Genomic DNA, 25,723 nt, shown 5'->3' with positions numbered 1-25,723 from the left:
GCTTGGTATGATAAATCTAACACTCGTTTGGTTAAATGAGTCTTTTGTAACAGTCCAACAGAAATCACTTTGTATGTAAAGCATGAGGGTGATGTACTTTCATTGTTGTTCTATGTGTGGATGATTTGCTTATTGTTGGCCTGAATGAGACACATATTGCTAAATTTAAGGCTGATTTGAATTCTAATTTCAAGATTAAAGACTTGGGGCTATTGCATCATTACTTGGGCATACAGTTTAAGCAGTGTGATATCGGTATTGCCTTGTGTCAAACAAGCTACATAGAATCATTACTATGTAAGTTTGGACTTGAGGGCTACAATCCTATTGCTACTCCCATGGAAACAAGTTTGGAATTGGTTCTTCATGATGCCGGTGATCCTGTCGTTGTCACTCTTTATGAGACTGTTGTTGGATACCTTATTTATGTATGCAATACGAGATTGGATATTCATTTTGCAATCTCACAGGTTAGCAAATTTATGCATAGCCCAAGGTCTAAACATTGGCAGGCTGTCAAGAGAATATTTTGCTACTTGAGTGGCACTTTACATCTTGTGTTGTTTCATCCCAAGGGGGGATCATTGCCACCAAATTTACATGATTTTTTGAACTCAGATTGGGTTAGTTGTTATGACACACGAGTGTCCACAAGTGGTTTTGTTTCATTCTTGGCAGTTCATGCATATCATGGTTGAGCAAGAAGCAACCTATTGTGGCCACTTCCAGTTGTGAGTCCAAGTATAGGGCAATCTTCACAGCTACGGTTGAGTGTGTATGGCTCAGACGCCTTATGGTTGATTTGGGTGTTGGACATGACAGTACCAACATCATCTACACTGATAGTCAAACGCACATTGGCAGTTACAAGGATCCCAATGTTTCATGCTCACACAAATCACATTGATGTGCATTACCACTATGATAGAGAGAGACTCTCAGCAGGAGAGATCAACTTGGCTTATGTGCAGACACACGACAACCTTCCAATTCTTTTCAGAAAGGCATTGTCTCATGAGAAGTTCGAAGCTTTCCACAAAACTTTGGGCCAACTCCCCTTTGTGGATTGATCATGTCCTTAGGGCATGACACTTTCCTATACACTATGTGCCAACTCTCGTTCACCGCGTCACTCCCAAGGGGGATTTCTTACCATACATAGTAATGATGTGTGTGAACACACTTAGGACCGTCGGGGCGTTTATTCCCTCATTAGGAGGTTTTTTCTCCCGTGCATTGTATATACGCCCACCACTCTAGGGCTAACTTATCGTTCCATTGTGCAATAAGAGATACACTCTTTGTTGTGTGCCTTGAGCTTCTTCATCTTCTCCAAGCTCTGTGTGTTTCCTTGCAACCCATTTCCAACAATATTTGATTAAGAGAACTTTATTACAACACTCACATTACAATACTAGAGTACAAAACAAGCTTTGATTACTAGAACAAGACTCCAGCACAAGGCAAGAATTAAAAGAGGTCTTACCTCGCAGGAGCCTCACAAACTGGTGTTGGCAAGACTGAGGGGCTTGTAGCCCAGACCTCTATTTATAATAAAGCCTAAGGAGGTTAAGAACCTTCTAGCTCTTTTAGGACCTTCTAGGCTCTTCCTCAAGCTCCTAGAACTTTCTAGGTTCTTTTAGCTACTTCTATAATCTTTTTGATAATTCTAGAATCTACCAGATGCTTCTAAAACCTTTTAGAAACTTCTCAAATGTTTTGGATCCTTTTAGATTCTTCTAGATGTATCTAGAAATTTCTAGATTCTAAATGTTTCTAGAATGTTCCAAAACCTTCTAGATTCTTCTAGAATTTTCTATAATTCTTCCGAGAGCTCGCATAAGTGACAGGTATTTGGTCTCTACCCATCGAATCCTCTTGCTAGCTGCAAGTTCCATCTCGCAAAAGACGTCCAGTCAATAACTTCCTTCTTGGGGGATCTCTTTCAATCATGATCAAACAACTTTACTTAAAGCCAGAAAAAAATTTCTTGAAAAAGCCCTTTCAATTTAAATTAGAGAACGCATGCTTGTCTATCATGATGAAATCACATTCTTGTCTATTATGCTGAAAATCACATTCTTGGCTATTTTTGGGATATACTAAGCTTCCTATACTAAGGTCAACTTATGGATGAATAGTGTGACATTGAAAATTTGACTTACCAAGATAGGTGCAAGCGCTACAATGGACTACGATTAACAATGGTCATTAAAAACTTTGTTCACCTGTATCGCAAGGTGAGGGTTTATTGGAGCTTTAGGCATTGCTTTGGAACTTCGTGCATTCCTCTTTAATGGAGCCATCTTTAAACAATACACAGGAAAGGCAAAAGTGATCAATACTATAATCAATCAAAATCATTTAGATATTAATTGCAAATAAGGAAGTATATGAAAGACCAAATAGGAAAAGATGTAAAGATATGACCCTAGTGCAAGGGATTATGCATCCTATATACCTAAGAACACTTCTTAGCGCACATGCCACTTTTAAGTGATTAATAAGAGGGAAATTAGGTAGGAATAATAACAATGTGCAGGGAAATTAGTGATTAAAAAATTACAAAAAAACAAAGGATTATATCCCCTAACTACTAGTGCATGCATCCATAACACACTCACCTATATGTATACTTACCTAGTTTTAGATATTCCTTCATATGCTTATTCTACACACAATTTAGCGTAGGTAGACAAAAAAATCAAGCTTGACCCCACTGTATTTGGGGGATATACACAACAAAGAGGTTTAGCTCAATGGTTAGTTACCTTGATGGCTAAGCGAGCTCATGCCAAAATACTACTAAGGTGGGTGACCTCCCAAGAAGTTTTGACTTCAAGAAAATGGTTGTCCTTCAAGCGCAGTTAACGGTGTTGGCAAAGACTTTGTAACCAACCCAGGGTTGTCAAAGACTATGCCTTGGTCACTGCCTTAGTTGATTGCCTTAGAGGGAGTAGGGGAAGGGGGGGCAGAGAGAGAGAGAGAGAGAGAGAGAGAGAGAGAGAGAGAGAGAGAGAGAGAAGATGGAGGGATTGCGGGCTCAGTGCGCTCTCTCGCCGCACAAAAGTTTTGCTATAGAATTCTCTTTCTCTCTATTTTGCACTCGTCCTCTACCCCTTTATATAGGCCTCCGAGGTGTGTTATTTTTGGTGCATTCTTTGGCTTTGTGCTTTGTGCATCACTAATTTTGGTTGCACATCTCATGTGCCTCTTCCCTCCGCACAATCAACATTGTTAATCTGACTAGATCTACAGTTGTTTTAACCAATTGGTGGATTGCTTGCTATTGTTCTTGTTGCTATGCCCCAATAGATGGTCGTTAAATCAACTAAGCTCACCATTGTAGAAGTGTTGTGTACCATGCTTTATGCATGTAGAATGTGTGCACCATAGTTGATTTTGTGTCATGATGATTGTTATGTCTTCCTCCACTTTGTTGATAAGTACGTTTGTTTTTATGTGATTAACCCTTGTTTTGCAGGTAAATAGAGTCTTTCACCCTGACCCTTGAGGTTGAAAAAGTTATACGCAATAAGTTGGTGGCAATTATAGATAGTGTGTTGATTTGTCATATAAACAACATTGTGGCAGACGAGAATCACTTCAAACAGATGATCACAAAGGTCATTCGTGTTGTCAATAGCAATCATGAAGGTACATACAATGTAGCTATCAATCACATTTTACACAACGTGGCCGATAAGGTCCTAAAAGTAGCAATAAATGTAGGTGTCGATTAGCATGCAAACCTAGATTTTGCAAAGCTGGAGCACTTTCATGCAAAGTGGATGGTAGAAAAAGAGAAATCTAAGGGTGTACAAAAGTTATTTTGAGCAAGAGAGCATGCAAATAAATAGATTCTATAGCTATTGTAGAGGTGGTGGAAACACACAAAGAGGATCCCTCAATGGAGGTGAAGCTTGTAGCAGCTTAAAGTATGTCCTATGGGCCGCATTGTCTATGGAGCAAGGATTTATATGGATATGTCCTTGCATGGGTGATTTGGGGTGTCATAAAATCTAATATCTAATATCTAACCAACCCAAATGATTTTCTCATATTAAATTGATCACTTTATGTGGGAGAATAAACGGGAACAAGTGTTAAGATATAGACACGTGCTTATAGATCTATCTCAACACGGGGCCAATAGTAAAGGGGCCCAAATGAGAGATGGTCTATCAAAGAGCAAGGCTAACAAATGGAGCATAAGACCTTAGGGTTAGCTTCATTGAAGACCTCCAATAATGTGTGTAAAAGGCCTTTGACCTTAGGTAAGCTAGGGCTGAGCTTGAGGCGCGGGAACCCGACCCAGCTCAAGGTACTTGTCCTGCTTGTCATGCTTGATGACTAAGGTTCTTGAGGTGCTTGATGATTGAGGTGCTTGAGGTGATTAATTATTGAGATGCTTGAGGTACTTGAAATGCTTGAGATGCTAGGGTTGCACTTGAGGTGAGAACCCAGCCCAAGCTTAAAGTGCTTATGAGCCAAGCTTGAACTGGGCCTATGCATGAGGGGCTTGAGGTGTCAAAAAGTCAAAGATTCAATCCCTACAAGGAGGGGGCGAGCCCTACATGAGGGGGGATGAGAGAGAACACCCACACACTCACACAAGGCATGCATGGTACAAAGAAAGCAAAAGGGACACTTGTCAAGTTCCTCCTCATGTTGCCCTCATGGTGTGCCTGAAGCCTATTGGTTGGCCACCCAAGGGGTCCAATAATAATTTAGGAGATTTAATTAATTGATTTAGCATTTATCTAGCCCTCTCTCTCAAAGGGGAAAGGGGGACACTTGTCTCAAGGCTACCCTTGCTGCTTGTAAAGCCTTCTGCTTATGATTGGCTAGGCCTGGAGGGGTCCAATGAGCTTTAAGCATGAGCTACAAGGGGGGGTCGACCCAAGCAAGCTAGGGGGTTGCTTAGGGGGTATACTCACCCACACACACTCGCAAACACTCTCATTGTGTGCTATGCAAAGTGCAAGAGCTCCCTCTCCTTCTCCAAGCAAGTAGAGGTTGAGAGCCTACACCAACACTCTTGGATATGGAGTGCAAATCCAACCAAGAGCCATGCTTCAATGCTTAAGCTTGCCATCTCCTTCTTCTTCATTACTATGCTATTATGTATGCTAGCAACAAGAGTTATGATAAGTGAGGAACTAATTCTTTCTCCTACGAAATGTTTCTTCTTCCTCTTCTCTATCCTCATTCCCTGCTAGCTCTCTCCACCTTCGAAGGTGTTTGAGGTCTTGGGACTGAGGCTTGGGATAGTTAAAGCTTTCTTCAAGTTTATGTTATGTTTGTGATGCATGAAGCTTTCCATCTTCATTGCATCACCTAGGTCACAAGGAACACAAAGATTGTATTGTAACAATGGGAGAAATCATAATACAAATGCTTATTGGAGGGGGGACCGGCTCCACATAAATCCGGTCCTCAACTGTTGTCATGTTCTCTAAATTCTCTCTCTTGCAAAAGTATTGTTCATGCCAAGTTAACTAATTGCTATGATTATGTTGCTATCTTCAATTATGTTCACCCGCTATGCTCACAAAGTCATTTCTCAAAAGTACTCTCATTAATTCCCGCTACTCTCAAATTAAATAGGCCAATTTCATTACATTGGTATTAGAGCATTTGGTTTCGCTTTTCTTGCTTAAGAAGAGAGGTCCTTAAGTAGCCTATAAATGGTTGATGTTGTTAATTATATTAGGATAAGTGGAATTGGGATCTATTATCGGTTTTGTTGAGCTCACTATGTGGGGGATGGTGCACACCTCGAGAGCTTTGGACTTAATAATGGAGTCTTTTTAGACTTGCCTACGGCTTTACCATTATTGAGCCATAAGAAGTCCAAAAGGATCTAGCCCTTGGCAACTCTGCTATGTTAGACCTACTCCTCTACTCTCTATAATTAACCACTTTGAGCCGTGGGTGTAGATACTTAAGAGCTGATTTTCAAAGGCTAAGAGGAGTGGCAACTAAGGTTTTGAATTGCCAAAGCATACACTAAGTACATATATAAATTTTGTTAACATGGCTGACAATAATCAAGAGAGTATAATGAACATTGATAGCTTTGATTTTGCACATGAAGGTGCTAATGATGATGCTCCCATGTTTGTGAACTATCTCGTTACTAGGTTGCAGCAAGCTATGGGCAACCCTGATTTGCAAGCCGAAGTTACTCAACAACTTCGTGCTTATGGAATTTCCCTTCCTCTCCAAGAGGAGACAGAGCTTAGGAGGCCTCTTGAAGAGACCCCCAAAAGAAGACTCTCTCCCATTCAAGAGGAGGAATCCAAAGATCAAGAAAGCAATGAAAGTTTAAGTTCCTCTGAAGATGTGGCTCCACGAAGACGGCAATCTAGACAATCGCCCACTCCTCCCAAGAGGAAAAGATCAACACATAGTCCTTCTCCTCATCACTCTGAAAGGCAAGAGAGGAAACAAAGGAAGAAAAGGGCTAGGAAGAGGGTGACCTCTTCTCCTTCTTCTTCACCTTCCTCCTCTTCTGACAAAAGTTATGGTTATTCTCCTAGAGAATACAAGAGGGGAGGACATCGCAAATCATTTCCTGCATGGCGAAGGTCACAAAAGCTAAAGAAGCTCAAGGAGGGAGGAAAGAGTATCTCTTTTCTCACCTATGATGGCACCTTCGGTGCTACCGACAAAGTGTTGGCCTTCATCCAGCAATTTGATGCGGCCTTTGGAGACGAGGGCTTCACAGAGTCCTCTAAGCTACACCATGTAGCTATGCACTTCCAAAAATCAGCACGTCAATGGTGGGCTAGCCTTCGTGGAAATGGTGAAGCCCCAAAGACATGGAAAACTCTATGAGTTTCCATCATGAAGCAATTCCTTGCAAGCGACGCAAAGGACAAAGTGCTTACTGAATGGCGCAGCTTGAAGCTCCTCTCCCATGAGTCTATCCACAAATACGTAGACAAGTTTTGGGATTTACATCTCAAGGCTACTGTCTTTCAAAAGATAGACTTTGCCGAGCAAAGACAGCAATTCTGTGGGGGATTACCTGAAGAGATGGCCGAATACATCAACTCTCAATGGCTTGGTACTATTAGTGAAGTAATCCATCACACCATGGTTGCTTCACGCATCAATTTCCATCAAGGGACTAGACATAATGTCAAGCCCATGGAAAACAAAGACAAAAGTGATGCAAAGGGGAAAACCAATGTTCAAAATACTTCCCAAGTCAATTCCAACAACAACAACAATCGGTCCAAGGAGAAGGGAGTTTACAAAGGTAAAAACAAACTCTCTCCTGAAGAGCTTGAAGCTTTTCGCAAGGACCATAAGTGTTTCAAGTGTGGGGAGCAAGGACATGGCTATCGTTCTTGCCCCAAGAAGAATACTCGCAATGAGACTCCTAGGGCTTCCACCATCGAAGTTCCAAAAGAGGATGCTCATTACAAAGGATCATCACTTTCCTATGCTTGGAGAAAGGTAAGAGAGCATGATGCCTTCATCTTGTTTGACCTTGGATCTACTCTTAACTTCATATCAATGGAGTTGGCCACCAAGTTGGGCATTCAAGCTTTTGAGATGGGAGATATAGTAGTGGCTGATGCAGCTTTCAAGGGACAACAAGCCTCCGTTACTCCCTTGATTGGGAAGTTGAGGCTTCATGTCCAAAGCTATGTCGACAAGGAAGACTTCTTCATCTCTCCTCTCCAACATGAGGATGTTATCCTAGGGGCACCATGGTTTGATCGCATGGCTGCCAACATGAAGTTCCCTGAAAGGAGAATCTACTTCACCTACAGGGGAAAGAACATGTATATAGATGCTAGTGAGCGTGGTCGCACTATTCCACTTGTAAATCCTCTTGCTTTTGATAAGTCAATGAAGAGCTCAGTTTCTGCGTACATGATTTTTGTCAAAGAGTCTCTAAAAGATACTAATGTTTCATCAAATGTAAATGGTAGGAATCAAGAAGAGTTAGACTTGTCTAATTTTCTAAAAGGATTCCAAGATGTGTTCATCGATGATATCCCTATGGACTTACCTCCAAAACGAGGGGATGATGACCATCGTATTGAGCTCCTTCCTGGAAGCTCACCACCTAACAAGCCTCCTTATCGAGTCTCACAAGCTTAACAAGAGGAGATCATGAGGCAAGTACAAGAGCTGGTAGACAAAGGGATGGTGAGGCCTAGTTCCTCTCCCTTTTGTTCTCCAGTCCTTTTAGTGCAAAAGAAAGATGGTACATACAGTATGTGTGTGGACTATCGAGCACTAAACCATATCACTATCAAAAACAGAATTTCCCGTACCTCGGGTAGAAGATCTGTTTGATAAGCTACAAGGCTCGACCTACTTCAGTAGGATTGACCTTAAGAGTGGCTATCATCAAATAAGGATAGTGGATGAAGATATCTTAAAGACCGCATTTCGCACAACGTTTGGTCTTTATGAATATCTAGTCATGCCTTTTGGCTTGACTAATGCACCAGCTACATTCAATCGTTTGATGGAGAAAATTTTTAGACCATACCGCAAATTCACTGGAGTGTTCTTTGATGATATCATCATCTACTCCAAGTATTTGGAGGAACATAAGCAACATCTCCAAGTGATTTTTCAAGCATTGAGGGAGAACAAGCTTTTTCTCAACCAAAAGAAAAGCGAATTCTTCCTTCAAGAGATTCAATACCTAGGTCATATTATCTCTAAAGATGGTATCCAAATGGATCCATCAAAGTTAGAGGTAATAAAAGCATGGCCTAACCCAAGAAATCTACATGAGCTAAGAAGCTTTGTTGGTATGTGCGCATACTATAGACGCTTCATAGCAAAATTCTCTCAAGTAGCAGGACCACTACACGACTTAACTAAGAAGAACGTTAAGTTTGTATGGACTGCTAAGGAGCAAAATGCTTTTGAAAAGCTCAAAGAGAAGCTTACTTCCCAACCATTCCTCGTGCTTCCGGATCTCTCAAAGCCATTTGAGGTCCAATGTGATGCTTGTGGTGATTGCCTTGGAGCAGTTTTGCTTCAAGAAGGGCATGCCATAGCATATGAGAGCCGAAGGCTCAATATTGATGAGCGAGTCTTGGACATTTATGAGAAAGAGCTTTTAGCTATTCTACATGCCCTAGACACATGGAAGCACTACCTATTGGGGACTCCATTTATCCTACGAACCAACCACCAAAGTCTCAAGTATTTCATGATGCAAACCAAGCTTTCCGACAAACAAATGAGGTGGGCAAATTTTCTTTCGCAATTTAATTTCCATATTGCTCACATAGCTGGTAAGCACAATCAAGTGGCCGATGCACTTTCACGACGACCCAAAGTTAATGCGGTGTCTATAGCTACACACAATGATCTATCCTCTATGATAGATGAGTATGCTACTGACTCTGACTTTAGAGACATAATGTCAGCCCTTGCTTTGGGGAAGAAAGAGGAACCATTCACCTTGCAGAATGGTTATCTTCTCCACGGAAATAGGCTATGTGTTACCCATTCCCTTTGTGAGAAAGTTATGTATGAATCCCATGCTCCTCCATATGCGGGGCATAGAGGTATTCAACCTACTCTCCGAGGAGTAGAGATGTACTTCTATTGGCCTACCATGAAAGTGGACATACAAGAGTATGTTTCAAAATGTGTAGTATGCCAAAAGACCAAGTATGATAGAGGGAAGCAACCTGGATTACTCCAGCCATTGCCTATTCCAAATTCACCATGGGAGAGTATATCCATGGAATTCATCTTTGGATTACCCAAGTCTATCCATGGGAATACAGGAATATGGACAATAGTTGACAGGTTTAACACATTTTATTCTTGTCAAAAAGACTATTAAGGCACATCACATGGCAACTCTCTTCATATCCCAGATTTTCAAGCACCATGGATTACCCACATCCATCATGTCAGATAGAGATCCTAGAATGACCAATAATTTTTGGAAAGGTCTCTTTGAAAATTTAGGAACAAGATTGAATTTCTCTTCGGCCTATCACCCACAAACGGATGGCCAAAGTGAGATAGCCAATCTTACGATACTCGATCTACTCAAGACTTATGTTACCGAAGTAGATCAACGCTCACAATGGGAAAAGTACTTACCTCTTGTAGAGTATGTCTACAATAATACTGTACATACTTCTACGGGAAAAGCACCTTTTGAGATCATTGAGGGAAGACCTAAAAGTCCATTGCTACTCAAAGTACATGGGAAGATCTTCACCGCCGATGAGTGTAGCCGTGACCTACAAGAATCTTTTCAAAAGATTAAGGAGGCTATGTCCATCTCTCAACAAAGGCAAAAAGCTGCTGCTGATAAGCACAGAAGAGCCTTAATGTTCAAAGAAAATGATTGGGTCTTACTCAAGTTTCCTAAGGCTCGATTAAGGCAAATGACGGGCAAAAATCCTACGGGCCATCAAAAGTATTATGCTAAAGTAGCAAAAAGATACTATGGTCCTTTCCAAATCTTGAAGCCCATCAATGAGACAGCTTATCAACTCAAGTTGCCCAACCATTGGCTCATTCACAATGCCTTTCATATAAGCCTACTTAAGCCCTACAAAGGAGAGCCACCAAGTGAACCAATTATTGAAGACCCTCCCGAAGTTGAAGACCAAGAAGAGGTGCTACAACTCGAAGCTGTTCTTCGGCATGAAGACAAGGTACTACGACATGGTAAGATTATCCGACGGTATCTTATTAAGTTCAAAAATTATCCTTTTGAAGATGCTAGATGGATGCAAGGAATACAGCTTAAGGATAGTATGAACCTTGTCAATGCTTACAATGCTACATTAGAGTAAGCAAATGTACAAATTTCTTTTAAATGACTCATGTTTTTGTCTTATAAGACTAGTCCTCTTTTTAATTGTGCACAAATTTAACCAGTATGCATGCTTAGAATCATGTTTGTGATGACGACGTCTCTCAAACACCAAGTAGAATTTGTCACTCTACTTTGGGAGAATGAAATGGACTAAAGAGCAGACATGCTTGCGGCATCTATGTCTCCCAAGCACCAAATGGATTAGTCATCCATCTTGGAAAGATGTCGTAGGGTTAAAAGGGATCCTCTACCCGCTAAGTAAAATTGACTAATGACTAAGGCTTTATCTCTTCTACCTCATAGTCGAGGACGACTATTATTTCAAGAGAGAGGTAATGTCATAAAATCTAATATCTAATATTTAACCAACCCAAATGATTTTCTCATATTAAATTGATCACTTAATTTGGGAGAATAAACGGGAACAAGTGTTAAGATATAGCCATGTGCTTATAGATCTATCTCAACACGGGGCCAATAGTAAAGGGGCCCAAATGAGAGATGGTCTATCAAAGAGCAAGGCTAACAAATGGAGCATAATACCTTAGGGTTAGCTTCATTGAAGACCTCCAATAATGTGTGTAAAAGGCCTTTGACCTTAGGTAAGCTAGGGCTGAGCTTGAGGCGTGGGAACCCGACCCAGCTCGAGGTGCTTGTTCTGCTTGTCATGCTTGATGACTAAGGTGCTTGAGGTGCTTGAGATGCTTGAGGTGCTTAATTATTGAGATGCTTGAGGTGCTTGACATGCTAGGGTTGCACTTGAGGTGAGAACCCAACCCAAGCTTAAAGTTCTTATGAGCCAAGCTTGAACTGGGCCTATGCATGAGGGTATAAGGGGTATGAGCCTCCCGAGACCGGCCACGGGAGGGGACCCCCCACCTAGACACTGTAGCCTCACTCCACGCACTCGCGCACCGTGGGGACTCCACGCAAGGTTCCCCGGGGCACGCTATGACCCTCCGTCAGTGCGGCGGAGCCTGAGGCTACGTGGGGCTAGGGACCCGGAACGCAAGACCCGCGAAGACCCGCGAAACGCAAACGGCCGTCGACCCATGGAACGCAACCACGCCCGAGCCGGTCCCGTCCGAGCCGGGCCCCCGTGAAGGCAACTTGACCCGAGCCGGTCCCGTCCGAGCCGGGCCCTCCTGAGCCGGTGCCGTCCGCGCCAGGACCCCTTGAAGCAACACCTCGACCCGAGCCGGTCCCGTCCGAGCCGGGCCCTCCTGATCCGGTGCCGTCCGCGCCAGGACCCCTTGAAGAAACACCCCGACCCGAGCCGGTCCCATCCGAGCCGGGCCCAAAACGTCCCCTCCCCGACGCGCCCAGATTCTGGGGCGTCACACTTGGTATCAGAGCAAAGGAAAACCATGCCCCCCCAACCTCAACCCGACGCGCCCACATTCTGGGGCGTCACACTTGGTATCAGAGCTCAGTAAAAGAGCTCCTGGAAACGAGCTGAAGACCGACGTGCCCGACGCGCACGATCCTCACGACGCTCCAACCGCAATGGCCCGGGTCGTCAAAATCTTGGTGAAGAGAGCTCCAGAAAGCAACCACACGCCCTCCGTCCCCGTGACGCGTACAAACACCGGGCCGTCACCCGTGACCCGCGCCGGCCCTGATCCGAGCCGGGCACCTCCACATGAGAAAAAGCAAAGATGCGAGCCAGACAGGGCTCTTCAGGACGCGCCCAACCCGCGGGCCGTCACACTGTCAACATGAAAGATGCGAGCCAGACAGGGCTCTTTATGACAAAAACAGGAACCACCAAAAACGCGACGAACCAAGCCAACGGTGTTCGTCGCGCCCCGGCCACTTATGTGGCCCATGCTGAGCTGAAGACCCATTCAAGTCTACAAAGAGACCACAGGGCCCCGAGCTTGCCCTCCAAATGACGTCCAAACAGGGACCAACTCGCAAGTGCTGCATTGCGACGGAACGCTACTTCAGATCCGGCTTTCAAGAAGCCTCCGCGCGGGCCAACGCAGCAGGTGGCTCCGCGCACACTGGGTTACCTATTCGGGGAACGCTCAAGTACGGGGAATTCTACTTGGGTGTTCAAAGCATATCTTTTCAGCCTTCTGCCAAAACCCCAAAAATACACACACACTCATTTCAAAAATGACAAAAACAAAGCATGCCTACTTACTTGCATTTTGGGAACAGTTTTGCTCACTTGCACTTATATGCACCCCTTAGTCCCTTGGCCTCATGCATAGCCGAACACTCTTTTCCCACGTTCGACGCGGTCGTTGAACTCTCTTCAACCGGGGGTGTATATAAGGGGTATGAACCTCCCGAGACCGGCCACGGGAGGGGACCCCCCACCTAGACACTGTAGCCTCACTCCACGCACTCGCGCACCGTGGGGACTCCACGCAAGGTTCCCCGGGGCACGCTATGACCCTCCGTCAGTGCGGCGGAGCCTGAGGCTACGTGGGGCTAGGGACCCGGAACGCAAGACCCGCGAAACACAAACGGCCGTCGACCCATGGAATGCAACCACGCCCGAGCCGGTCCCGTCCGAGCCGGGCCCCCGTGAAGGCAACTTGACCCGAGCCGGTCCCGTCCGAGCCGGGCCCTCCTGAGCCGGTGCCGTCCGCGCCAGGACCCCTTGAAGCAACACCTCGACCCGAGCCGGTCCCGTCCGAGCCGGGCCCTCCTGAGCCGGTGCCGTCCGCGCCAGGACCCCTTGAAGAAACACCCCAACCCGAGCCGGTCCCATCCGAGCCGGGCCCAAAAAGTCCCCTCCCCGACGCCCAGATTCTGGGGCATCACAGAGGGCCTTGAGGTGTCAAAAAGTCAAAGATTCAATCCCTACAAGGAGGGGGCGAGCCCTACATGAGGGGGGATGAGAGAGAACACCCACACACTCACACAAGGCATGCATGGTACAAAGAAAGCAAAAGGGACACTTGTCAAGTTCCTCCTCATGTTGCCCTCATGGTGTGCCTGAAGCCTATTGGTTGGCCACCCAAGGGGTCCAATAATAATTTAGGAGATTTAATTAATTGATTTAGCATTTATCTAGCCCTCTCTCTCAAAGGGAAAAGGGGGACACTTGTCTCAAAGCTACCCTTGCTGCTTGTAATGCCTCTTGCTTGTGATTGGCTAGGCCTGGAGGGGTCCAATGAGCTTTAAACATGAGCTACAAGGGGGGGTCGACCCAAGCAAGCTAGGGGGTTGCTTAGGGGGTATACTCACCCACACAAACTCGCAAACACTCTCATTGTGTGCTATGCAAAGTGCAAGAGCTCCCTCTCCTTCTCCAAGCAAGTAGAGGTTGAGAGCCTACACCAACACTCTTGGATATGGAGTGCAAATCCAACCAAGAGCCATGCTTCAATGCTTAAGCTTGCCATCTCCTTCTTCTTCATTACTATGCTATTATGTATGCTAGCAACAAGAGTTATGATAAGTGAGGAACTAATTCTTTCTCCTACGAAATGTTTCTTCTTCCTCTTCTCTATCCTCATTCCCTGCTAGCTCTCTCCACCTTCGAAGGTGTTTGAGGTCTTGGGACTGAGGCTTGGGATAGTTAAAGTTTTCTTCAAGTTTATGTTATGTTTGTGATGCATGAAACTTTCCATCTTCATTGCATCACCTAGGTCACAAGGAACACAAAGATTGTATTGTAACAATGGGAGAAATCATAATACAAATGCTTATTGGAGGGGGGACCGGCTCCACATAAATCCGGTCCTCAACTGTTGTCATGTTCTCTAAATTCTCTCTCTTGCAAAAGTATTGTTTATGCCAAGTTAACTAATTGCTATGATTATGTTGCTATCTTCAATTATGTTCACCCGCTATGCTCACAAAGTCATTTCTCAAAAGTACTCTCATTAATTTCCACTACTCTCAAATAATATAGGCCAATTTCATTATATGGAGGGTGATTGACATGTTCACCATATTTTCTTGGGGTGGCATGGTTGTCATCAAGACATGTTTAATAAGGGATTGGATGGCAACCAACAAGTCTGATGCTAAAGAGGACAAGAAAACAATGGGTTGAATAAGCATCTTACCAAGTTTGAAATCTCACTCGCTAGGTGCCTTCATCTCATGCCAAAAATAGGACCTTTGATGTTGCAATGGATTTCTCTAAATAGCAAAATAATGCCACTCTTTTGCTGCTTTAGTGTTGCAATTCACTGTTAAATTGTGAGTAGTTGAGCGTGGCTCACTTGATATGGAACTGATATTTAAGATGGTCCAATACAATGTCTATTCATTAGTAGTTGAGTGTGGCTCAAAAGTTTATGGTGTATTTATATAAGTCTTGAGCATGGCTCAAGAATTGATAGAGGGAGATCCCTTTCCCTCTAGAAGAAGTGTATGAGCCTTGAGTGTGTCTCAAAAGTCTATGGTACTTTGATTTTTCTTTCTCTTGTTTATCATGCCAACTTTTTGTTGGCAAATACAATCAACTACATTGCACACATTACTAGTCACAACAATTTATAGGCCCCTGCACATGGGTTGCAGTATGGAGAGGTGGCCAAGGCTGTAGACAAAGAAATGGTAAAGACCCTATAGCCTCCCGTCTTGAATGATGCCATGAGGAACAATCGTTTGAAGCTCTCCCAATCTAGTGTGCTATAGATGATCGACCATGCGGAGCGCATCCAATCGATGTGATGGGCCAACCAATGTGTCATGGCGGTTGCCTATGTGGTTCTACAAAAGGCTCTACATGAAGTTTGGGGAGACCAAAGTAGTGGATTTTAATTAGTTCACACCCTCTACACATTCATGTGGAGAGCATTCACAAAGCGAGTCCATCACTATTATCAAGGATGGCCTCAGGCTTGCGATGATAGTGTAGCAAAACCTAGACAAGACACAAATACAAATGGACCAACAATTGCAACCCAAGCAACTCAAGGACAAACACGCCTATATCACTCCATGCAAGCAAGCAGGTAGTGCCAACAACTTTAGTTGATTTTGACATGTAAAAGAAAACTACAAACAAGTATACAATAGCAGCAAAATATGTCTAAACTAAATACGTGTTCCAAGTTCGTAGAAATAAAGGATACATTTGGGCAATGTTGTGCGATGAGTTATTGAGCCAAGGACCGGCCAGAATGCCTTTGGTAGCACATGACAAATTGCAGTTTAAAAAAAATAAAAAAATGAGACTTGACGCTCGAACGATCGCTCAAAAAATGAGAGTCAACGCTCGGGGGGTAGCCAATTCTTCTAGGGCCCAATGTAGACGAAAGTTAAGTTTCCAAAAAGGAACATGACTTCTGTCGAAATGGGTTTTGTGTCTTGTTTGTGCGAGCTTGAATTCGAACCTTCCCAAAAAGCTCCGTGTTCAAGTGTCTCACTAACGACCCCTCAAAAAGTGAGAGTCAAATATGAGGGCTAGTCAATCCTCCAATTCAAGGGCCCAGTGTAGGTGAAACTTAAAGTTTCCAATTTTATTTTTGGATTATCTAGAGAGAGAGAAATCAGGTGTTTTCAAACTGTTCATACCAAGCTCAAAGTCTGAGAAACTTGTTTGTTGGCTTTAACCTGTAGGTGGTTCACACAAAACACTCTCAAGTCTCCACATACGAGGTGAGGAATCTCATCATTCAAGACATATGATGCGAGGAATATTATCATTCAAGACATCGAAGCTTTCTACAAGTCAATGGATGAAGCTCATAAACAAGCTGGCGGCGGAGAACTTGGCTAGGATCAGAGAAGTTACCCAGCTTTTCATCAAATAAATCATTTTGATGAAAGACATCCAGGAAGCCATAGATAGGCAGCCCTAGACCTCAACCCCAACTTATGTATACAACCCTTTGTAATCACCTCACTATTAGCACTACAGCTCAATCTGCTCCCATCTCATTTGATTTGAAAACCACATGTTTGTTAAAAGCCTCTATCCCCACATGGCCTCTTTGTAAGGGCCTCCCCAGTCATAGCATTATCCATTGTACACCTTTTTGTAATTTAACTCCCAAAGTTTTGATGGAATTTTTTTTCCTCGGTTTTGATTTCATTCAACCTTGATTTTCAAGGGTAGATTTAGGGTATTTTAGTTATAAATCAGGTAATTACCTTAGATTTTTTGCATAAATATTTGGCATGCCCTTGAAAAACAAGATTGAAATAAACGTTTTCTTGAGCATATTTGGAAGGATTTGAATTCAAGCTCACGTAACTGAGACACCAAATCCATTTCAACGAACTCTAATCCTATTCCAACAGGAGGAAAGGATTCTGATGGTGTCTTGATGTATCCAAGAGGGGGTGAAGGCTAGGACAATTATCAGAGGCTTGAGGATGGTCTTAGACCTAGGATAGTTTAGGAATAGTTTCTACTTCATGTCTCCATCTTGTGCATATTCCAATTGATAGATTTGTTGCTAGACTTCTCTCTCGTGTCCAAATGGCTTTGTGTAGTATCAACAACAACATGATGGACTTCTTTGGGTAAATGGCTGTGTCCCAGATTTTTGGAGAACATGAGGTACCACTGCCTTTTGTCCAGAGGGACTCTCCACCTCTTGTTGAGGATGGTGTGAAGGGATGGGGTTGGGGATGAGATAGGTTGAACCCACCAACCCATTTAAAAGCCTTGATAAACATTCTGAGGGTTCTTCTGAACCTATTCCAGGCAGCCCACAGAGAGCTGAAGAGGCATGAATCCTTGGCTTTGAATGAAGAGGTGGAAATCCATGAATTTTTTTTCTACCCTTTATGTTTCTCTAGGGAGAATCCTTGGAGGTGTCTGAAGAGTAGCATTGGCCACTACTAGGATGGGTTCTTGATGTGCCTACCCAAGTAGAGATTTTTTCTGATGCCTGGGCCCCCTTTTTCTTTGTAAGCGTCTCATTGGGAAATTAACACTACAAATCGGGATACATGAGCACTACTCCCATAAGTACAAAAGTTGTGGAGTTCACATAAAAGAGTTGACAAACTCGACATTATGCTGTTACGGTAAATTATTGTATTATCTAAACATGGATTTATTTTCGGAACCGGCGGCGAACATGGATCGAAACCGCGGTGATCCATTGGGACCACTTGGAGGGCACGTGCCAATTAGTAGGAAGGGGAGACTCGAGAGCGTTCATTAACCGTGATGCATGTGCCGGTAATTATTATGAGAGCTCTCCATCCCCTCGAGGCTCGAGCTGCTCCTTACTACAATGCACTTCAATGATTTGAACGGCTGTTTTGCAGTCGTCAAAGGGTAGACCGTAGATGTGTCGGTAGATTAGTGGCTTTGCCGCTTTACTGTCCGGAAGGAGCAATCCTCCAAAGTTCAGGACCCAACTTGATCTGTTCTAGCAGGCTGAGAGCAGCAGCAGCAACGGAAGCAGCTACAGTGAAAGTGGGCGTCTCATCTCATTTCATTTCACGAGGCTGTCCTCTTACCGATGCATCCTCCCCACACGAGAGAGAGAGAGAGAGAGAGAGAGAGAGAGAGAGCTTCTGCACCAGAGCTCGAGCATAAAGATCTGCCCCGACATGGAGCTTTTCAACGACCCCCCTCCTCATGAATGATTCCAGACGCTCTCTCAGGTGCCCACCTCTCTGTTTTACTGTTGATTTCGCAGTTCTTTACTGGTCTTTCAAGCTAAACAGAGCTGCCTCTTCGTTTTGCTTGCATTTCTTGCAAACCAGGAGGGCATAGTAGGGTTGTCCCTGTAAGAAGGCTTGACATGCATGCATGACTAATGAAGCTTGTATTTTCCGTACTCTCTTTACTCTGAGATTCATGATATGTGTCGGCATGGGGGTGTCATTACTCTTGAATGATCTTTTACAGGATGTTGGTGGTGTACAACAAGGACCTGAAATTTGTAAGCACTACACTAGTCTGGCATTAGCCAAGCTGCTTTCTAACTATGTGCCATTCTCTACCTTGCGTTCTAACAGCAGCCAAGCTGCTCTATGGTGACATGCCCCTTGTCTTCTTATAGATTTGTCTGTTTTTGTACATACTGGCCCTTAGATAATTTGCCTAATGCATTTGATGAAAAACATGCCACCTGTGGTTAGAATAGCTGTCTGCATGTCTTATAATATCCTTCTTTCTTACTTTGAAGTGCTTGCAGTATGATCGGTGGATTTTACTGATTGAGTAACCGAAGCCGGTTATGCAGTCTGGGGTTCATAAGAGTGCTGGTTCTCCTTCACAAGCTCACAGAGATTATGCATGGCCTGGGACCCCAGCTCCACTCCATGGGACTGGGGAACGGATGGAGTCATTGTGCCAAACCATGTCTATGGGATGGATTCCCGCAGATTGCCCTTAGCTGATCTGGCTTGTGAGGCAGATCTTTCTCAGATCAAGCATGATGGGTCCTTATCTCAGGGCAGTGGAGCTTTTTGTTCCTCTGAGGTAAGACATCGTTCTTCCATCCCAGAAAGCGCACAAATTAGTACAGCAAGAGATGGTGACCTGCTTACCAGCAGAGTTGTTTCCCCTGCTATGTCGAACATCCATGGTCATCGCTTGGTTGTCAATGATGAAGAAAGCCTCAGCAATATTGGGTTTCTGGTGCAAGGGAGGGTGCCAGCTGTTTCCACTTGTGTACGCAGCGGCACATTCATAGGTGGGAGTGATCATGGCAATGGGAGCCTTGAGAGTGTCGTTCAGAAGCGACTTGGTGATAAACAGGGGAGTGCAGGGAATAAAAACACACAAGGTATTGCTGCCCTTGACAATGGGAGGAGCTTTGAAAAGAAATCCAAGATGGGATTACAATGTCTAAACCCATCAGCAGAAAAACGATGCGACTCCAATGGGCGACATCACCTTGCTACTCTCAAACACCTCTCAGATAAAAGCATGGGAAGTATCTGCAGTGTTGAAAACGCTACCCTCATAGATGAGCAACACAGTAGCACGGCCAGGGGCTCTCCTGGCTCTGGGGATTCTCTTACCGGATTGCAGCTAGGGAAGAGGACTTATTCTGTGGATGTTGCAGCACCTGCTGAAACCAAAGCAAAAATAAAGCTTCCTGCTGTCGGGAAAAAGCCTCGTGGAGGTTCACATGCAGTGCAAGTGCCACGTTGTCAGGTTGAGGGGTGCAAATTGGATCTTAGTGCTGCGAAAGACTATCATCGAAGGCACAAAGTCTGTGAGCCACATTCAAAAGCAGGAAAAGTGGTGGTTGCAAGTGTGGAGCAGCGCTTTTGCCAACAATGCAGCAGGTCTCTCAATATAAACTTACTGCCGTGTAATTTTGTCGCATTTTAGTTGAGATGTGCACTTATGATGGCTGAAATCAGTTCATAATGAAACTGATGTGTTGGTTTAGAAGTAGACCTTAAATATCTTTATGCATGTTGAAGTCGAAAAAATAAGAGTAACTGTATATTGGCCATGTCTGTACATGCAATATCTCTTAACTGTGAGTTCTTTGTAGGCTGACAGTGCATCAACCATTCCCTAACTATGCACTTAAGTGTAGGTTTGTTATGCACATGGAATGTCACAAGGTGTAGCTGGTGTTATTTTGTGTTTGAAAGGAATCTTAGTTCCGTAGTAGCCTTATGCCTCCACCAAATGGCCAGCTGCTCCCTATATTGTGTTCAGTTAGCTTGTCCACCACTATAAAATAACTATCGGCCAATATTTGTCCACCCGCATGGGATGACTCAATCCACTCAAAGTGTCTTGTATGCTTTGACGAAGCCATGAAGGGTCTAGACTGTAGTTGCATTCAAACGCATTTGAAATTCAATTTCAAACCTGACGAAACTTGGGTTTGAAATTGAGCCCCTGAATCCCAACTTTTGAGTCTATGTTTTGTAGTATCTCTCATGAATTTTGTTATGTGATGGCATTTTTTTTTTTGCTTAGATGATAGGTGATGTTCTTAATAGTTGTCTTCTGCAATGATCATTCATTTATAATTATCTTAATGCTTAGTGCTATCATGTTATTAAAATGCACCTTGCTTGCAAATGCTCTATTTTAATCTTAATGGTTATGTGGAACATGAATGTCACAAAATGCTTGTAAAATGCTAAAAAATTAGGGGCGAGTTTGATTTCGCCTGGGGTTTGAATCAAACTTGTTTGTACTTTCGAACTCGTCTGTGTTAGATGTTTGCTTCGCATTTGAAAAAACTGTGGTCTAGACTATAGGGACATATTTTAGAGGGGTTAAGAATGAAGTAAATATCGAGATGGAGAGCCATAGTTTACACTCATTATAACAAACGAACACATTTTCATCACATAATATCATGAAGTGTTTTTTGCCTAACTTCGATCGAAAACGTTTTCCCGGAACACATGTGCGGCATGTACATTTGTCAATTTTAACCTTTCCTTCCGAATCTTGGCTCTAACGTGAGAGCAGAAGCTTTGGATCTTCGACATTCACATTGCTGCAATGTTTTAAACTGCTAGTTTTTACTCATTACTGTCTTTTCACTCTGAGACCTTTTAAGTGTCATCTAGTTTAGCTTCCCATCAAAGAGTGAATAAATCTCTTGTTGTCTCTAGGTCTTTAGGTCTTTCTCAAGCATTGGACTTGGCTTGGGACTTTTCAAACTTAATTTGGTGTTGTTAATGGTATAGAAACCGGGACTGGCTTTTGCAAGCGAATTTAAAATGTACCTAAGTATGTTGATTGGTTGTAGTGAGTGAAAAGGTTTAAAGAGGGTCAGGTATGCAAAAAATCGTAGTTCAGTTCAGAGAATCGAATGTGATTATAATGTCTAAGCATTGTGGTGTGTCAAAGAAGCAAGATCTCAGAAAGATGTAGTGCTAGGCTGTTGATTGAGGCTATGTAAGCAGCTGGTGACTAAGGTAAGAGTGGCCAAAGAACCCATAATTTGACATATCTCTATGAAGTCATCTTACTCTTGTGTTTACTTCCCTTAGGCTAGCATAGATTAGTGTTTTAGGGTTACTAAACACTGCACTAGTTGTAGTAATTGCACTAGTATGGTGTAGAAGTAGAACTTGGAAAAGCTAGCATAGATTAGTGTTTTAGGGTTTCTACAAGGAAAATTGAGCAGAAAGTAGGGATTTTAAGGATTAGAGTATTAGAGGGGTTACTATGAAGAATAACGACCATAGAGTAGGGTTTTAGGCTGTAGAAGGATTAGGTTTTTTTTTGTCAGAACTTATATTGCTTTTCCTGTTCTTAACATGTAATGAAAAGTTTGCTGTTTGAGCTAGGTTTTACAGAAGAGAAGGAGCTCACAGGAGGCATTTTAGTTCTGTGGATAGGCTCTATGTACAATCTGGTTTCAGCAATGAAAATCAGGGTTTTCATGAGATGGGGAATGAATACTATTCTTACTGCATGGCGTTTGATATTTTTGTGTGGGATCGATGAAGGAAATCCTAGTATTGATTGTGAATATAGAAACCCAGATATTCTCATACTGTCACGGAACGCACACGTAAAGGACGGAAGGTTTATAATAAGTACTTGATGAAGCGCATCAGTTCAATGTGTAGAGACTTTTTATATCAGCGTATAGCTGCTTTTCTCATAAAAGTCAATATACCTGCTTGTGCTCACATTGTGTAAAAGAGAACCCATTATTCAGCTCTTGGAGCCAGCTTGCTGATGTAGCTCATCAGGTAAACACACATGAAGCTTTTTGATAGCAGACAACTGAATAGAACCAAGATGGTATGCTACTTGTTAATTTTTCTGTAGTAACCCACAGTAGGTGAGAGCCTTGCTAGGAATTCTGCACAACAGGCTGGATTTTCCGTCCTGCTACCCATTATAGTTGATGGCTGCCTCTCGTCAGTGACATGTGAAGTCTATATGCTTCATCTTTGGAAGAGCTAATCTCTGTTCCCCTTGGGGTGGTGGTCTGTCTCATGCTATCTCTTGTTCAATTGCGGTGGCTCTTTTCAACTCAAAGAAAAATCTCTCCTTTGGAAACAGAACTGGGAAGCTTGATGGTTTAATGTAAAGAGCAGCACGGAGTAGTTCTAATCAAAAGTCTTGCTAAGCTTTCTTTGCATGAAGAACAAATGGTCGCAGACAAGGTTACCAGATGCCATCCTAGCGTGTACTAATTGTTGTGCCAGTTTTGGGGTTGTATTTATGGGCAATTTACGCGGGACCACTATCTGCGTAATAGCACATTGGGCTAGAATATAGGAGCTTTTGTCTAGATGAGGGCTGTTTGAGCACATTTTTGTCATCAATCACCTGCAAACGGTCCAAGAGTGACAACTCTTATGGAGTTATGGTCATGCAGCTGCTTCATGAGGAGTGACTTCTTGGTGAGCCAGAAAGTTTCACAGCTTGTTTCTGCTGTGTAAAGGGCTTGCGTCTGTGTATAAGCGATTGATGCACATAGCAGGTTGTAGTGCTAAAATCAATAAGAGATGACCTCTAAGTTTGTAAGAGAAGATTTCAAGGTCTATCTTAAAGCAATCCTGAAATTTGGCGAAGGTGTCGGTAGGTGCTTGCTTGAACCCAACTTGTCTACAGCGATGTGATTCCTCCAGAAGAAGAATTACTGATGTGCGAAGGAGCAGCTGGAAGCACTGCAAACATAGTTTTTTTCATACGCGTCCGATTGGGCAATCATACTTCCGGGCGCGTCCGATTGGCGCATGGTTGGAGATTCCGGACGTGAGCAGGGCAGTTTTTACGATCTGGCATTTTTTCCCCCAAAATGTCAAATTTGCCCCAAAACCTCTCCGCGCGAGTTTTTTAAAGACTGCAGCGCTGCCGTTTCTGCGCTGCTTTGCTCTAGCCTCTACTTCTAGTATGATCATTGATGTATCATCATTCATGTATGATTGTATCTATTGATCAGAGACCTTGATTTAGCTAGATTCTACATTTTCTAATTTCTATGATGTATCATGTTTTAATGCATTATGTGGCAGCTGGCTTTGGGCTTCCATACCCGCCCGAGTGAGACGCATGGTTGACGTATGAAAAAACTATGACTGCAAACATAATGTTGGGTTTTCCCTCTAGTGATAACATCACGGGAAAGAAGTGTGCATGTGAGTTTGTGATTGACAGGTTTCAGGTTGTTTTGTGCAGGTTTCATATTTTAACAGAGTTTGACGAGACTAAGAGAAGCTGCAGGAGGCGGCTAGCTGGGCATAACAAACGCCGCAGGAAACCACAACCAGACCCCTTGGAGCTACAAGCACGATTGCGATCTTCTATTGAAGGTATAACCCACACAAACCAGACATTCAGCATTTATAACACATTTCTCACTCTGTATACTCTCCTGTTATAGCTCCCCATCGAAGAGCGCATGGGGCCTGCATTATATCACATTCCGCATAAACCAGGCATTCAGCATTTGTAATGCATTTCGCACTCTGTATACACTCCTGCTACATTGAAGATCTTATGGGGTTTGCATTATATCACATTAACAAGGTTACAACCCGGGAATCTTCTTAGAATGTCTGAAACAACTCATAGCGCAGAGGTGTTTGATAATGTGGGTTTGATTGATTACTTTATAATTTTTGCAGACTGGCCTTTTTTCTATCAATCAAGAATTTCAAGATTGCCATTCTGGCAAGATGCAGGAGAATCCCATTCAAGTATGTTATGGCCTAGGAAACTCATGCAGTATCACGAACAGCCAAGTTTTGACTATTCCGGAGGAATGGACATGATTATCAAGGGTCTCTCTCCATCTCAGACCCACGACAAGTTTCCACTTGTGCTCCTTCAGAGTCCAAAGATGTTGATGTATCCGAGTTCATGCGATCCAAGCGTCCAAGACTTCGTACCAGGACTTGTAGGTAATGGTACTTTGGGAAATGGGCTCAGCTTGTCATCATCAACAATAGGAGCAGGAGTGTTTACAGGCTTTGAAACCACACCAGTTACAGACGTAACAAGAGTCTCCGATGACTCTGGGCGTGCTCTCTCTCTTCTGTCACTGCATCCACAGTGCTCTCAGGCTCCGGACATGGTATCTCTAGACCTGTCGGGTCTGGCAAATACAACAGTCAATCATAATCTTCATATGCAAGACGCGAATGTTTGTTCGCAACAGTTTCACTTTCAAGGGCAGCATGTGTATTGCCAAGATTTCTCAACAGCCCTCTCCATAAGTTCAAATCTGTATCGTCCTGCTGCTGCCGCCGCCGATGTTCGCGAGGAGGCTCATGTTATGAGCTCAGATAAGGATCTCTATGAGTGCTCCTTTCTGAATAGTAGCTTGAACAGGCATGGTGGTGGTTATGAGGAAAACCAGCATGGTGTGGCTCTCAACATGCAATTGCGAAGCCACGATCACACAACAGGACATGCAAAGCAAACACAAGACCTTATGCAGTTGGTTTCTTTTCAGGTTCCAAATGCGCATAGTCAGGGTTCATCAACAGTTTTCAATGAGAGCAATGGACTTGGTCAGTCATCATTTTCAGCTGAAACTTCTTTTCTGAAGTTTTGAGAGGGCCAGGTGCGGAATGTTTTCTATAAGCTTATGCAATGTATCTGCTCAGTTATGGGTTTTGCTTAGGGATTGCTGTGTGTTTTGGATATTTTTTGTAAGCAGCTGTTTTAGAACGGACCCTTATCTTCTACAAGAAGGGATATTTGGTTGTGTATTTGTTCGACGGTAATTGTAAGGGCATGTCTGTCCCTACTTTGACTGTCTTCGCTTTGTGTAAGCAGGTGTATCAGAACTTTGCTGTGACATTTTTCCTTGGATCTGTTTTAGGTAGTTCATGGGGCCTTCTTTTTGGCTTTTTAACAAGGAGCATTTTAAAAGACAGTATCTTTTGGCTTTGAAAACAAAAAGCCTTACAGAGGAAGTGAGATATACATAATGTAGCCTTTTGATAAGGTAGCCATGTGATGCAAATGTAGTATTTGAGATTGACAAGAGCAAGCATGTGAAAATGTAGCTTAGTTGCACATGACTAAACACTTGAATATATCAAGGA

General features: G+C 43.3%; 1 protein-coding gene across 4 annotated transcripts; it reads left to right on the top strand.

Moving 5' to 3' along the window:
• Positions 1 to 17,989: 17,989 nt before the first annotated feature.
• On the top strand, positions 17,990 to 25,473 carry LOC147452800 (uncharacterized). 4 transcript variants are annotated; one of them, XM_086518374.1, is made up of 5 exons: positions 17,990 to 18,376; positions 18,624 to 18,657; positions 18,913 to 20,014; positions 23,847 to 23,980; positions 24,296 to 25,473. In XM_086518374.1, exons 3-5 carry the CDS (start codon positions 19,014 to 19,016, stop codon positions 25,225 to 25,227), a joined length of 2,067 nt encoding a protein of 688 aa, XP_086374500.1. In that variant the 5' UTR covers positions 17,990 to 18,376; positions 18,624 to 18,657; positions 18,913 to 19,013; the 3' UTR covers positions 25,228 to 25,473. The 4 variants fall into 4 exon arrangements, with proteins under 4 accessions (XP_086374500.1, XP_086374497.1, XP_086374498.1 ...); XM_086518371.1 differs by lacking the exon at positions 18,624 to 18,657; XM_086518372.1 differs by lacking the exon at positions 18,624 to 18,657 and having other exon boundaries at positions 18,904 to 20,014.
• The last annotated feature ends 250 nt before the right edge of the window (positions 25,474 to 25,723 follow it).

The sequence above is a fragment of the Adiantum capillus-veneris genome, chromosome 8 (assembly GCF_014529385.1).
Source record: "Adiantum capillus-veneris isolate H3 chromosome 8, ASM1452938v2, whole genome shotgun sequence".
Classification (NCBI taxonomy): Eukaryota; Viridiplantae; Streptophyta; class Polypodiopsida; order Polypodiales; family Pteridaceae; genus Adiantum; species Adiantum capillus-veneris.
Note: the sequence above shows the minus strand (reverse complement) of the source record. Positions and strands in the feature narration are given on the sequence as shown.

What these genes read in the sequence shown, in the direction of transcription:
- LOC147452800 (XM_086518371.1), top strand. Translation starts at nt 19,014, where the DNA reads ATGGCCTGGGACCCCAGCTCCACTCCATGGGACTGGGGAACGGATGGA. An exon ending in TTTTGCCAACAATGCAGCAG is followed by an intron (nt 20,015 to 23,846) that starts GTCTCTCAATAT and finishes TGTTTTGTGCAG; the next exon opens with GTTTCATATTTTAACAGAGT. An exon ending in ATTGCGATCTTCTATTGAAG is followed by an intron (nt 23,981 to 24,295) that starts GTATAACCCACA and finishes TAATTTTTGCAG; the next exon opens with ACTGGCCTTTTTTCTATCAA.